The sequence below is a fragment of the Doryrhamphus excisus genome, linkage group LG21 (assembly GCF_037039965.1).
Source record: "Doryrhamphus excisus strain RoL-2023G ecotype Guam linkage group LG21, RoL_Dexc_Guam_v1.1, whole genome shotgun sequence".
NCBI classification, from domain to species: domain Eukaryota; kingdom Metazoa; phylum Chordata; class Actinopteri; order Syngnathiformes; family Syngnathidae; genus Doryrhamphus; species Doryrhamphus excisus.
The window spans coordinates 1,847,553-1,863,156 of record NC_136377.1 but is presented as its reverse complement, the minus strand read 5'-3'; the positions used below and the strand labels follow the sequence as shown (position 1 = coordinate 1,863,156).

The window sequence follows — 15,604 nt, the reverse complement described above, 5'->3', positions numbered from 1 at the left end:
GGCCAAAAATGAATAATTAGGTACAAAAAAACATACATAAGTCGCACTGGAGTATAAGCCGCACAAGGCCAAAAATGCATAATTGGGTAGAAAAAAACATACATAAGTTGCACTGGAGTATAAGTCGCACAAGCTCAAAAATGCATAATTAAGTAGAAAAAACATACATAAGTCGCACTGGAGTATGAGTCGCACAAGGCCAAAAATGCATAATTGGGTAGAAAGAAAACATACATAAGTCGCACAAGGCCAAAAATGCATAATTAAGTAGAAAAAACATACATAAGTCGCACTGAAGTATAAGTCGCACAAAGCCAAAAATGCATAATTAGGTAGAAAAAAACATACATAAGTCACACAAGGCCAAAAATGCATAATTAGGTACAAAAAACATACATAAGTCGCACTGAAGTATAAGTCGCACAAGGCCAAAAATGCATAATTAGCTAGAAAAAAAACATACATAAGTCGCACTGGTGTATAAGTCGCACAAGGCCAAAAATGAATAATTAGGTACAAAAAAACATACATAAGTCGCACTGGAGTATAAGCCGCACAAGGCCAAAAATGCATAATTGGGTAGAAAAAAACATACATAAGTTGCACTGGAGTATAAGTGGCATTTTTTGCGGGTAATTTATTTTAACTACTTGACCAAAACAGACATTACGTCCTCTTGGAAGGCAAGTTCTAACATTAATAAAAAAATAATAATTTAATATAAACATGAACAGAAAAGGTGTCCAGTTTTTATGTAACATAAACACTTTTTTCATTTATAAGTCGCTCTGGAGTATAAGTCGCAGGAACAGCCAACCTAGGAAAAAAAGTGCGACTTATAGTCTGGAAAATACGGTATTGGTATTGCTATGATGATATGATGAGGAGAGTCTAAGCTAAGCTCCAGCTTAGCTCGTATTCCTCCGCGCCTATGTTGACGTTCTCAGTACCGTTTGCGAGCACTTCCACTCGGCCGGGCGGTAGAGCTAAAAATCGAAAATCCAAAAGCTGTCGAGTGGAAGATGTTAAACCAACCAGACTTGATGTCAGCAAAATATTGGCAAAATCGACAGAGTCCAAGATTTGAAGACACCCGAAAAAATCAGCACACACTTACATGATTAAAAAAAAAAATGGCCGTGTGTGTTCTAAGGCGCCTACTGCTGCTCGAAATGAAAGCATTATTAAGTCATTGTCTAAGTCACTAACTTCACGTTGTGTTGTTCATGAAGGTTTAAAAACACGAAACAATGTTTGAACGCTGAATTGTGGCCACGTGAAGCCTTAAAGCGTCTTTGACCAGAAGTGCTAAATAAAGTGAAATGCAGCGAGAGCTGACAGTTTTATGTCGGGGACAAAAATAACACGCCATTAGAAACGGCGTCCAGACGTGCTGAATGTAGAAGATTGTGTTGCCCGACACTGGCGCTATTCCTCAGATGAAGAACATGGCGCCTCACTTGGACTACACGTTGCAATACGCCCCCACGGGAGGACTTTTTAAAGCTATTTTAAGAAATGTGGCGACCAAAAAAGGTCATATAACAAAAGTGACACACATCCAAAAGCTGCCCTCGCTCGCGGTTTGAACGTGCGTGATTGACAACAGCTCGTTGCGTCTGATGATTTTCACGCCATTGACGGCGTCAGCGTGCTAAGGATGTCGATTTGAATCTAAAAGCCGAAAGCTTACTTTTTCGCCAGCGCCTTCATGTCGCACAGCCACGACGTGCTCGTCTTGATGCGTCCTCCCATCTGGTCGGCGCTTCCTCGCTTTGGCTCAGGCACAAAGAGCAGGATCAGAGTTCCCGCGGTCATGCCCAAAACTGGAGACACCTATTCGGGAAAGGAGAGTTTCGATAAAAGGAATAAACCTTGGAGGTACAAAAACCAGGTGTACTGCATCTGGACGTTGGGGCTGGACTTAGTCCATACCATCCGGTCTTGGTGCAGCAAGGCTCCTAAGAAGGGTTTTGGCTTTGACAACCGGTCCTCAGTTAAATGTGAACTGTTCTTATGCACTAAGAGGCAGGGGTGTCACAATTTAGGATCACAATTTAAGATATTATGTTGTATTGTCGACAAAGATCATGTTTGACGGTGAAGGGTGGCTGACGTCATCGGCAGGGTTTTCAGATTTTATCACTCTGGGGGGAAAAAATACTGTTTCAGGGAACAGAGAATCATATATACCGTATTTTCCGGACTATAAGTCACACTTTTTTTCCTAGGTTGGCTGTTCCTGCAACTTATACTCCAGAGCAACTTATAAATGAATATAAAAAAAGAAAATAAACGTTAAAACAAAAGACAAATGTAAAATATAAATGTTAAAATAAATGTTAAATATATATAAATAATATAATGTAATATAATATAAATAATATAATGTAATATAATATAAATAATATAATGTAATATAATATAAATTATATAATGTAATATAATATAAATTATATAATATAAAGTAATATATATAGACCATATTTTGCAGACTATAAGTCACACTTTCATAGGTTGGCTGTTCCTGCAACTCATACTCCAGAGCAACTTATAAATGAATATTAAAAGAGCTTTTATTGTAGAAAATCGGAACCAAAGCACTGAAAAAATTTGTATATTTTTCTGTATTTAATAAATGCGTTTTTTTGGTTTTTTTGGGGGGGGGGGGGCCCTAGCCCAGACCCTAGCTCCAGTGGCCCCCGGGTAAATTGAGTTTGAGACCCCTGATTTAAAAGATATGTTCTATATATGTCCTCTCAGTAATAGCCAGGTAACAAAAGAATTAAATTTATGAATATGATTCTTTTGAGGTTAATTTTACCATTTTTGGAAATTAAAATGGAGGGGTATTTCATATTTCATAGTCTATATCGTATATTGTTTGTCATAACATTTTTAGTATGCAGTCATGCAAGGCAACCTATGTTTAAAAAAACAAAACAACCTTTTCACCCTTGGTAATAATTCAACAAGGCACAGTGAAACCATGACCTTTGAACCCCCGACTCCCACAGGGCCCATTAGGCACTTCCTGTATGTACGTATGTATGGATGGTTGGCAATCCCTCATATTAGCGACCGCTCGCCCTCCCCTGCACCTTCTCTCCACGGACCCCCCTTTTTGCCAACCACGTTTTGTGCAAACAAGGAGCCTCGCAGGAACCCGACGGGCGAAAACAAGCGGAAACCGTCGAGTCATTTCAGCGACAGCAGGATACGACTAAAGCGAACACGTTTCATGTCTTCATATCTGTTTTCCTATGAATGCCACAACGGTGATGAATTGGCTTTTGGGATTGTGGTGTTGGAATGTCACTGCGGCCGCGGTGGACCCGACGGCGCCCGGCTCATTGTTATGTTTTTTAATGTTCCAACAAGTCCAGTAGGAACTGACTTCCTGTTTTCTCAAACCTCGCCAACTGTCGCTCATATCCAGGAATCCAAAGGAATCGGCGGTGACCTGCTGTGACGGAACATTTAGTTTGTGTCTTTTAAATGTCAGTCGCTTCATTACGAGGAGTCGCAGCCTTTAAATTGTTTCAGGGTTTTTTTTTTAAAAGCTGACCCTGAAGTCAGCCTCACCCGGGGTGGGGGTGTCCTGTTAGACCTTTCATTGCTGGAGCTTCATTATGGCCGCCGTGCTTTTAAAGGCGGCTCACGTCTGCAGTGTTTTGTCTTGCATTCACTGGAGCCACGGTAAAAAGAGCATGGAGACAAAAATGTCTTACGGGGGTGTCCAAACTTTTTCCACTGACGGCCACTTACTGAAACATCAACAGATGTGGGGAGCCATTTTGTCGACGGGCAATATAGACACCTTTTGGTTAAATATACCGTATTTTCTGGAATATAAGTCACTCCGGAGTATAAGTCGCACAAGGCCAACAATGCATAATTAGGTAGAAAAAACATATATAAATCGCACAGGGCCAAAAATGCATAACTAGGTAGAAAAAACATATATAAGTCGCACTGGAGTATAAGTCGCACAAGGCCAAAAAAGCATAATTAGGTAGAAAAAAACATACATAAGTCACACTGGAGTATAAGTCGCATTTTTTGCGGGTATTTTCCAAACAACTTGACCAAAACAGACATTACGTTCTCTTGGAAGGCAAGTCTTTGACTTTTTTTTACTTTTTATCATTTATAAGTCGCTCTGGAGTATAAGTCGCAGGAACAGCCAACCTAGGAAAAAAAGTGCAACTTATAGTCCAGAAAATACGGTATCTAGACGGTAACGATTCTTTTTTCAGTCAATTACCATATTTTCTGGACTATAAGTCGCTCCGGAGTATAAGTCGCACAAGGCCAAAAATGCATAATTAGGTAGAAAAAAAACATATAAGTCGCACTGGAGTATAAGTCGCATTTTTTGCGGGTAATTTATTTTCCAAACTACTTGACCAAAACAGACATTACGTCCTCTTGGAAGGCAAGTCATTGACTTTTTTTTTTTTTTACTTTTTTTCATTTATAAGTCGCTCTGGAGTATAAGTCGCAGGAACAGCCAACCTAGGAAAAAAGTGCCACTTATAGTCCGGAAAATACGGTATTTAGACGGTAACGATTCTTTTTTCAGTCGATTGCCGTATTTTCTGGACTATCAGTCGCTCCAGAGTATAAGTCGCACAAGATGCATAGTTAAGTAGAAAAAAACATACATAAGTCGCGCTGGAGTATAAGTCGCATTTTTTGCCGGTAGTTTATTTTATGACCAAAACAGACATTACGTCCTCTTGGAAGGCAAGTTGTAAGATATGCTAACACAATGGTTATTCAGCTACACAAAAAATAAACATGAACACAAAAGATGTCCAGTGTTTATGGAACATAAACACTTTTTTCATTTATAAGTCGCTCTGGAGTATAAGTCGCAGGAACAGCCAACCTAGGAAAAAAAGTGCAACTTATAGTCCCGGAAAATACGGTTTATGACGCTTGAACGGACGGTGAATTTGGGGAGGTATAGAATAATATATTACATTATATTTTTTATAAATATTTAACATTTATTTGAACATTTATATTTCACATTTGTCTTTACTTTTAACATTTATTTTCCTATTTTTTTAATATTCATTTATAAGTCGCTCTGGAGTATAAGTCGCAGGAACAGCCAACTTATGAAAAACAGTGCGACTTGAACCTCGGTTAGCATCCACCTTGGTTAGCATGTTTTTCTGTTAAATTTATGCCAAAACTTTGCCTTGGTTTAAGTACATTTTCTGTTTTGTCGTTATTAATGCGCTGCACGAGTCCGACTTTTTAATCACCAGTCGTCCTTAGCTTCCAACAAAGAAGCTAGCCCGTTTATGATATCCGTAGCGGTTGTTTTTACAGTTTTGCAGGTAGTCTATTAACAGAAAAACAAACGCTCGTCTGGTTCATCCGTCAAACCAGCTGGGATCGCTGATGACAAGCGGTACAGCGACTGTACGGACGGACGGACGGATGGTATAAAAAAAGCATTTTCCTTCATGCTACATGATGCTACCAGTAGTGAAAGGTTTTCTTATATAGACTCCGGGGCTTGAACTGATGCCAGTATGTGTGTGTGTGCGAGTCGTTAAGCCTTCAGCTCTATTTGCACTGTCACTTCATTGCAATGTCCAACCATGTGTGTCCCCTTGGTGTTCACTCAAAAACGACCCTTCTGAACCCGGATCCATCACCAACTGGACCACTACCCTGCAGGAGGGCCTCTAAATCTGTCTTTGTGTTTGTTTGTGTGTGTGTGTGTGTGTGTGTGTGTGTGCGTCCTTACCCTTAGTGCCCAGTGCCAATCTCCTGCAGCTACTTTGGCGCTGGTGCCCAGGATGTAACCCAATCCGCTGCAGGAAAACAGAACAACTGCCGATTACACACACACACATCAGCGACACATGGATGTTATTTCTATATGAAGAATATGACTCATGCGCCCGACTTTGCCGTGTTTGTTTTCCGCCCTTTTAGTTTACCACTAAACGCATCCTGTTTGTAGCCTGATTAAAGACTTGCGTCTCCGCACTTGACAGCCTGAGATGAAGAGTGGTAGTGAAAACAGTTGTGATTGGCTACTGTGTATTTAAATTGTGTCTGTTTGCAGTGAAGGGGGGGGGGGTCACGATTGCGGTAAAAAATCCCATCAGTGTGATAGACTGAAATGGCAACATAACCTGCAAATTTACTGGAAACGGTCGACTGAATGAAAAAAAAAAAAAAGAGGCGCATCGATTTCCTGTGAATATCAGTGGGAAAGAAGGACAAAGTCAGAAGCCAAAAATATACCACTTCCACATGGAATGGGAGGAGAGGTTTTTTTTTCACTCTCACATGATCACACTCTAAACCCGAATGTTCAAAGTACTTAAATAAATGAAGTTATGCATACTCAAATTTCTTTAAAAAAGTTCTAATAACTTAATTATGTCAAGTTCATTTAACATGTTGTTCCATTTTGAGTACTTTCAACTAATATGTTTTGATTAAATTGAACTATGGTTATATTAAATTAAATAAATTAAGTTATGCATCCTCAAAGTTTGTAAAAAAGTTCTAATAACTTTCATTTAACATGTTCCATTTTGAGTACTTTTAACTAATATGTTTGATATGGATGCTGTATGGTATCATGTACCCAGAAAAAATTATTACGTTTGATTCATGTTCATGTTAAAGGTTAAATAACTGTTAATAGTTATCCTCCCGATCCGTGTGGAAGTGGTAAGTTTTTGGCTATTTAAGTTTAAAGGAAATAATTTGAAGGCTACCGTTTAGGTGGCTAGCTCTCTAGTTTGCGAGTTAGCATGTGTCTCAAGACCCTGTTCATTTTAATCTGAAAAAAATCATTTGTCTACCCACCAACTATATGTGCTTTCTTAAGTTTTTATTATTATTATTATTATATATTTTTATTACTGATTGATTGACTTTCTTTATTCTTGATTTGTTTATTTATTTTTCATCTTATTTTGTGTAGAAAAATAAAAAGTAAGATATTTGAGAACAGTGAAATGTTTTATCAGAGCTTTTCTTGTAGAAAATCGGAACCAAAGCAAAGTTTATTCATTTTTCTGTTTTTAATAAATGCGTTTTTTTGTTTTTTTGGAAAAAACCTGATGCGGCCCAGTCTCGCCCAGACCCTAGCTCCAGTGGCCCCCAAGTAAATACTTGGGGAATTGGGGAATTATGGTTGCCCCTTCATGGGTAAAAGGGACTGTGTGAATTTCAGAGGCTATGGCTATCCCGGGCTAGTAAGAGGCTATTTTTTCAACTTAGCATCTTCCACCCATGAAAGTAGATTACGTAAGTATTCAGCATATTATAATGTAAGCGGTAATGCTACATTGCTTCGGTAGTATTCTGCATGTATGAGGTCTGCATGTTGGTACGCGCTTTACCGTGCATAACGTTCAACCTCAAAGGGCCGACTGCGCTCCAACCACCGGTGCATTCATCTTTTATTTATTTAGCTTTGTTTACTTTCTCCCAATGGTCCATTTTCTTATGGAATACATCAAAAAGTTCCCATACTCATGCAGTACTTCTTTACAAAATACAAACAGTTACGTGCGGAAGCGACCCATCTGGATAATTGATAATTGATAATTCTCGAGAGTGGAGTTTCCACGTTTTTCTGGTGCTTACCTTCCCAGCGGGATGGCCAGGTAGAAGACGGAGAGCATCATGGTGCGTCTGTTGTTGGTGAACAAGTCTCCTATGATGGTGGGGGAGATGGAGGAGTAGCTGGACTCCCCGATGCCCACCAGGCCCCTGGAGAGCACAAACAGCCAGTAGTACTGCAAAGAGAAAGAGAAGCAGACGGTGAAGGTCAGTGAGCGACATCGTCTGGCTTCTCGACAAACATCGAACGTAGGAGGAGGCCACCTTGACAGAAAGGGAAATATGTTATATTAAATCATCTGATAACATTACATCAACTGTTTCCATGGCAACACACTCTCTGGATACAGACTCCTGATGCTGCAAAATATTAGTTCCTTCAACTATTTGTGGGCGGCGTAATTTAACGCACAATTTGATCAAGCGGGAGGCTGAGATGGATTGTATTGGTTACAGATTATGCGTATCACGTTCATCGCCTCAGCACCTTGTACTGTAGATACTGCCATCAAAGCAGTTTCTATTTAGGCTACCATAAAAAATTGTACAAAAGGTGTAGTTACACAACATCACAATATCCCGTCAAAGCATCTTCGTGCTGGAAAAAAACACTGAGTCACGTTCATCGCTTCAGCACCTTGTACTGTAGATACTGCCATCAAAGCAGTTTCTATTTAGGCTGCCATAAAAAAATGTACAAAAGGTGTAGTTACACAACATCACATTATCCCGTCAAAGTATCATCGTGCTGGAAAAAAACATCGAGTCACGTTCATCGCTTCAGCACCTTGTACTGTAGATACTGCCATCAAAGCAGTTTCTATTTAGGCTGCCATAAAAAAATGTAAAAAAGGTGTAGTTACACAACATCACATTATCCCGTCAAAGTATCGTCGTGCTGGAAAAAAACATCGAGTCACGTTCATCGCTTCAGCACCTTGTACTGTAGATACTGCCATCAAAGCAGTTTCTATTTAGGCTGCCATAAAAAAATGTACAAAAGGTGTAGTTACACAACATCATAATATCCCATCAAAGCATCTTCCTGCTGGAAAACATTGAGTCACGTTCATCGCTTCAGCACCTTGTACTGTAGATACTGCCATCAAAGCAGTTTCTATTTAGGTTACCATAAAAAATTGTACAAAAGGTGTAGTTACACAACATCACAATATCCCGTCAAAGCATCTTTGTGCTGGAAAAAAACACTGAGTCACGTTCATCGCTTCAGCACCTTGTACTGTAGATACTGCCATCAAAGCAGTTTCTATTTAGGCTGCCATAAAAAAATGTACAAAAGGTGTAGTTACACAACATCACATTATCCCGTCAAAGTATCATCGTGCTGGAAAAAAACACAGAGTCACGTTCATCGCTTCAGCACCTTGTACTGTAGATACTGCCATCAAAGCAGTTTCTATTTAGGCTACCATAAAGAAAAACTGTACAAAAGGTGTAGTTACACAACATCACAATATCCCGTCAAAGCATCTTCGTGCTGGAAAAAAATCCATGGAGTCACGTTCATCGCTTCAGCACCTTGTACTGTAGATACTGCCATCAAAACAGTTTCTATTTAGGCTGCCTTAAAAAATTGTACAAAAGGTGTAGTTACACAACATCACAATATCCCGTCAAAGCATTTTCCTGCTGGAAAACATTGAGTCACGTTCTTCAGCACCTTGTACTGTAGATACTGCCATCAAAGCAGTTTCTATTTGTCTTCTCGCTTTGGGCAGCGGTTAATTGGTTCCCAGGCTGACCGCGTTACAGGATTCATTAACAAATATAATATTTTCCTATTTGGAGCATGGAAAACCGATTTGACTTTTTAACATCATTAGAGCCCTGTAGTCATGACATAACACCCCTATAGTCACATTTATGCTACAATTATTCATTGTTTACACCACATTGCAACTCGGGGAGATTTGAGAGCGCCGCTAACTAGCAAGCTAGTCAGTTAGTATCAGAAAATTGGGTGTCCTAATTTTTTCAAATCTCTAAATTACATTTTTTGGCGCCCCCTGTGGGTTGTACTCAATGTCCTAGCATACATGGAATACAGATATTGTCATAGTCGTTGACTTATGGGTAATTACTAACTAAGTCCCACCTGATGTCGGCCATGTTTTTCAATCAAACGTGCTAAAATTTCACTAGCATGCATTTAAAAGTTGTGTACCAAATGTTGTGGTAATTTGTATAAATATGCTAACGTTCCAGGTTGTTTTTAAAATCATAAATCCACACTCTAAGGGCTTATAAGTGGCAATTAGTCACCATGTTTGACGACATGGTGTATTTTAGTTCAATGCGGTTAGAACACTCAAGAACATGTGCTTGAAGAGCCCTAAAGTGGCTGAGGACAGGTCCTTAGGGTGGGGGATGGTGGGGGATGGGGGGGGGGGCGCTTCATCCCATCTCAGCCATAATCCGCCTGACTGCCATCTTGGAGCACCCCCCCCCCACACACACACACACACACACACTCCCCCCCAGAGACCATCTCGGCGCTGTCATTGCTTCTGCAGCTCCTGGCTGTGCAGGAAGCCGACCCGTTCGCTGGAGACGTGACACGGGGCGAGCCGGCGGCGCTGCTCTGCAGTCACGCCGAGCGCTGCGACAACTTGACAGGCTCGGCGGTTCATGCTGCGTGTGCCTGTCAGTCAAGGATGGCATCGTTCGGACTTTTTGTTATGGAAGCTACATTTTTAGAGGAACTTTGATAAGTCAATACACGAATATATGTATGTGAAACTTGAAATTATTATTCATTCATTCATTTTCGCCTATCCCAGCTGTCTTGGGGCGAGATGCAGGGGTACACCCTGGACTGGTCGCCAGTCCAGTCACAATTTTGGGCACAATTTATTCAAAATGATTTAAATTATATGTGCAATTTACTGTTTATGCTGTACAATGTTGTTCATAATTGATGTCATCTATTCATTCTCCACATTATTATTATTATTATTATTATTCATTCATTTTATACCGCTTTTTCCTCACGAGGGTCGCGGGCGGGGCGGGGGGGCTGGAGCCTATCCCAGCTGTCTTTGGGCGAGAGGCGGGGTACACCTTGGACTGGGCACAATTTATTCAAAATTATTTTATGTGCAATTTACTGTTTACTTTGAAAAATTTCAAAATTATTTTATGTGCAATTTACTGTTTACTTTGAAAATTTTCAAAATTATTTTATGTGCAATTTACTGTTTACTTTGAAAAATTTTAAAATTATTTTATGTGCAATTTACTGTTTACTTTGTACATTGTTGTTCATATTTGATGTCATCTATTTATTCTCTACATTATTATTATTATTATTATTTATTGTTGCCAAAATACATAAACTAAGCCACAACATGAACAACAAATTTAATGAAATTTTAAATTTTAAATTTTAAATTTTAAATTTTAAATTTTAAATTTTAAATTTTAAATTTTAAATTTTAAATTTTAAATTTTAAATTTTAAATTTTAAATTTTAAATTTTAAATTTTAAATTTTAATTTAAAATTCATTAAAATTCATTAAATTCAATAACATTTTAAAATTTAATTTAAAATTTAAAATTTAAAATTTAAAATTTAAAATTTAAAATTTAAAATTTAAAATTTAAAATTTACATTAAATTAAAAATAATAACATGGGATTATTATTATTATCTATTATTATTATTTTACGGGAGCCAGGCAACGACATTTCATTGGCAATTCCACTGCTGTGTTATTGTGCAATGACAATAAAGGAAGTCTATATGTGCAACAGGACGAAATCTGACACCGATATCACATTTTTATCCTGATATCGAGCCGATAATTATTGTTACCGATATTTATCGGACATCCCTAATATTTAATAAAGTAGATCATTTTAAAAGTAGCTAAGTGAGGGCGATACGGTACTACATCCCATCTTGAAGCCCCTGCCATCTTGAATGCTAACGAAGGCTTATGCTGTGCTAGTAAATCTTCCCATGTACAGTAATTACCCCTGAGAGTAATTAAATAACGTAATGAACACAGAGGCTCTTAAAGATATCAAAGCTAACTGTCAGGGTAGTGAAAGCACCATCTTATCTCCAGACAAAGCAAAGGCTTCCATTAGTTCATTGGATGAAGCTGGAAGAAAGAGACGTTAAAAAAAAAAAAGTGTCTGGAGCGTGTCATTCCATTTCCATCGTTTTGCATAATAAGCGTATCGGCGGTAATCGGCTCGCACACTGTGGACATGTGCCGCCGTTGTTCCGCGGTGTCGCTGCAACTTACGTCCTCGCCGATGAAGGAGCTCAGCAGCGTCACGGTGGACCAGAAGAAAATGCCGCAGCTCAGGATGGCCTTTCTGTTGAAGCGGTCGCCCAGGTAACCGAAGATGGGAGCCGCCACCATGAAGCTGCAGATGAACACTGTGGAAGAAGGAAGAAATGATGATGATGACGGCGGCCATGATTCTCATTTTTTAAAAGGTGCTTGAACTTGTGTTGACTAGTTAGGAGGCCTCATTCCCCCGGGACTGAGTCCATATTGCCGGTCAAGGTCAGGACACAGAGCCGCGTTTTGCCTTTTTAATCCTCTCAAATCTGACTTTGGAATCTTTGTGAAGCAGAAAGGGCAGCGGTTTTGCTCTTGACAGCTGTTTTGACACACAGGCAGCATAAAGACGTAGAGGAGGAAAGTGAAAAGAGAAAAAAAAAAAAAAAAAAGAGGAGGGGGTGAGGACGTTACATAACATACACACATCCCAGTTTTCACAGAGGCTCAACAGGATAAGAGACGGGAATCAAACGTTATACGCCGTTAATAAACACATCTCCTTTTCTGACCCTTTTGTCGACATAAAATTGCAGGCTCAATAAAAAAAAAATGTATCGGCCAGTTTAAGTCGGCACGTAGTATTAATAACTCCATCATCACTAAACTGCAACATAACTACTGTACTTACACACCCTAGTAAACAAATACGCATACTGAAGCAGATTTGATGTACTATAGGGGTGTTATTTCATGTCTACAGGGCTCTAATAATATAAAAAGCCGTATTCAAAAAGTTGTAAACAGGTTTTTTTATGCTCAAACTACAAAAATATTCCATTTATAAATAAGGAATCAATAAATTGGGAATGGGCTGCACGGTGGTCGAGTGGTTAGGGCGCAGACCTCACAGCCAGGAGACATATATAATATAGAATATAGAATATTTCAACTTTGTTCTGAAAATTATTTTTGTAAAAATGCTTTTTCTCCAATTCTTTTGACTTTATTCTTGTACAAAAACAAATTCCCCATTTTTGCTGTTTTTTTGTGTAGTTTTCTTTATTTAATAATAAATTAATAAATATAAATAAATAAATTATGCAATAAATACATGCAATAAATAAATAAATAAATTATGCAATAAATTAAAATTAATTATATATTTAGAATGTGCTCTCGGGCCACACTTTGGACACCCTTGTTCTGTCCTATAAAATGACTGCTGACGTGTTTTGTTTTGTTTTTTTCTTGGTAATGGTAGGCTGCACGGCGGTTGAGTGGTTAGCGCGCAGACCTCACAGCTAGGAGATCCGAGTTCAATCCCATGTCCTCCCCGTGCATGCGTGGGTTTTCTCCGGGTACTCCGGTTTCCTCCCACATTCCAAAAACATGCTAGGTTAATTAGCGACTCCAAATTGTCCATAGGTATGAATGTGAGTGTGAATGGTTGTTTGTCTATATGTGAGCTGTGATTGGCTGGCCACCGGTCCAGGGTGTACCCCGCCTCTTGCACCTCGAAGATAGCTGGGATAGGCTCCAGCACCCCCCGCGATGAAAATGAATGAATGAATGAATAAATTGTGAATTAACTGGAACCAATTAACTGCAATCAGCGAGGAATGACTATATATATATATATATATATATATATAATATACATAAGTAAATAGTTCCTCTTATGTCGATGTGGTCAGCCAATCAAAGTGCTTCCACTGTATTATGTGGACAGTTTGAACATTAAACACTTTCATACGCCTCATAAAGGATGATTCAAACTAATTAAAAACCGAGCAGTTACATAAGAATAATATAATAGCTTTAATTATCCTGTTAGGGGGCGAGCTGGAGCCTATCCCAGCCAGTCAATAACAAGTCACAGTATATTACTACCCCATTTGGTGTGCCTCCATCATTGGCGCTGATTGCGTAACGCTAAACGACTCTGTTGACGGCTCCACGCAGGTTCCACTCTGAAGAGCTTTGCTAAGTCACACATCATAATTCCAGCATTTTTCTTGCACAACTGGTGTGACACCAGGCCAGAAAGACACGAGCAAGAACACACACACACACACACACACACAGTGTGGGCCCCCAGCTGGTCCATATGCCTTTTAAAAGGAAAGGCCGTAGACCATTACTCACTCTTTAGCAGCTTGTCATTAATGGCTCCATTTGAGGTCATTAGCAAAGTCCCACATCACCGTCTCCACGTTTGTCTTTATTTCTTCTGACATCCTAATTTGTTGGTCAGATAAGCCATTCCTGACGCCTCGTTATCGCCCAAGCAAAGTCAAGTCCCTGGACAACGTGTTCGCAATTATTCAGGCGACTTAAAACGGCTGAATTTTAAAAAGATTTGTACATGAATAGACCGCAGGACCGGGTCTTCGTGACTTAGTCCACAACATAAACCGGACTAACTTAGGCGGCTTCCAGTGTACTTTCCTAATAATGCATACAAAACTGGGCCATGATCACAACTGGAACCCAAATCCATTGGGCTCCTCCATTATCCGGGTCTGGGTCATGGGGGCAGCAGTCTCATTAGGGAAGCCCAGACTTCCCCGGGCCACCTCCTGCAGCTCCACTGGGAGGACACCAAAGCGTTCCCAGGCCAGCTGTGAAATCCCGATAACGTGTCCTAAGTCTGCCTTATATAGGGTGGGCATGCCCAGAACACCTCACCATTTTGAGCTAACTCAAATTACTCAAATTTCTTCTAAACTTCAGTCGCCAAAAATTTACCACTTCCACATGGGATGTGAGAAGACCTTTTTTTCACTCTAATCTCATCCAAAATGGTCAAAATCATGCTAACATGCTAATGCTATTAAACACATGCAAAACTATATCCACATCTACAACCCGCAAGGCATGCTCATTAGGGAAGCCCAGACTTCCCAGTCCCCGGTCACCTCCTTCAGCTCCACTGGGAGGACACCAAGGCGTTCCCAGGCCAGCTGTGAAATCTCTCTCGTGTGTCCTAGGTCTGCCTTGTACCGGGTGGGCATGCCCAGAACACCTCACCATGAAGGTGTCCGGCCGAGCTCACTCAAATTACTCAAATTTCTTCTAAACTTCAGTCGCCAAAAATTTACCACTTCCACATGGGATGTGAGAAGACCTTTTTTTCCACTCTAATCTCATCGAAAATGGTCAAAATCATGCTAACATGCTAATGCTATTAAACACATGCAAAACTATATCCACATCTACAACCCGCAAGGCATGCTCATTAGGGAAGCCCAGATTTCCCGGTCCCCGGCCACCTCCTCCAGCTCCACTGGGAGGACACCAAGGCGTTCCCAGGCCAGCTGTGAAATCTCTCTCGTGTGTCCTAGGTCTGCCTTGTACCGGGTGGGCATGCCCAGAACACCTCACCATGGAGGGGTCCGGCCGAGCTAACTCAAATTACTCAAATTTCTTCTAAACTTCAGTCGCCAAAAATTTACCCCTTCCACATGGGATGTGAGAAGACCTTTTTTTCCACTCTAATCTCATCGAAAATGGTCAAAATCATGCTAACATGCTAATGCTATTAAACACATGCAAAACTATATCCACATCTACACCCCGCAAGGCATGCTCATTAGGGAAGCCCAGACTTCCCTGCCCCCGGCCACCTCCTCCAGCTCCACTGGGAGGACACCAAGGCGTTCCCAGGTCAGCTGTGAAATCCCTCTAGCGTGTCCTAGGTCTGCCTTGTACCGGGTGGGCATGCCCAGAACACC

The 15,604-nt window shown here is 40.1% G+C and overlaps 1 protein-coding gene across 2 annotated transcripts in view; it reads right to left on the bottom strand.

Annotated features, from left to right (window-relative positions):
• The window catches only part of spns2 (SPNS lysolipid transporter 2, sphingosine-1-phosphate), a 68,341-nt gene that overhangs the window by 17,516 nt on the left and 35,221 nt on the right, over positions 1-15,604 (bottom strand). Inside the window, exons 1-5 of one of the 2 annotated variants that reach the window (XM_078787804.1) lie at positions 14,016-14,291; positions 11,886-12,022; positions 7,636-7,787; positions 5,771-5,837; positions 1,694-1,836 (exon numbers count right to left, since the gene is read on the bottom strand). In XM_078787804.1, the coding sequence (XP_078643930.1) occupies positions 1,694-1,836; positions 5,771-5,837; positions 7,636-7,787; positions 11,886-12,022; positions 14,016-14,055 (539 nt within the window). In that variant the 5' untranslated portion in view covers positions 14,056-14,291. Of the gene's footprint in view, positions 1-1,693; positions 1,837-5,770; positions 5,838-7,635; positions 7,788-11,885; positions 12,023-14,015; positions 14,292-15,604 lie in introns of those variants that run through there. The other variant, XM_058086303.2, reaches the window with a different exon arrangement.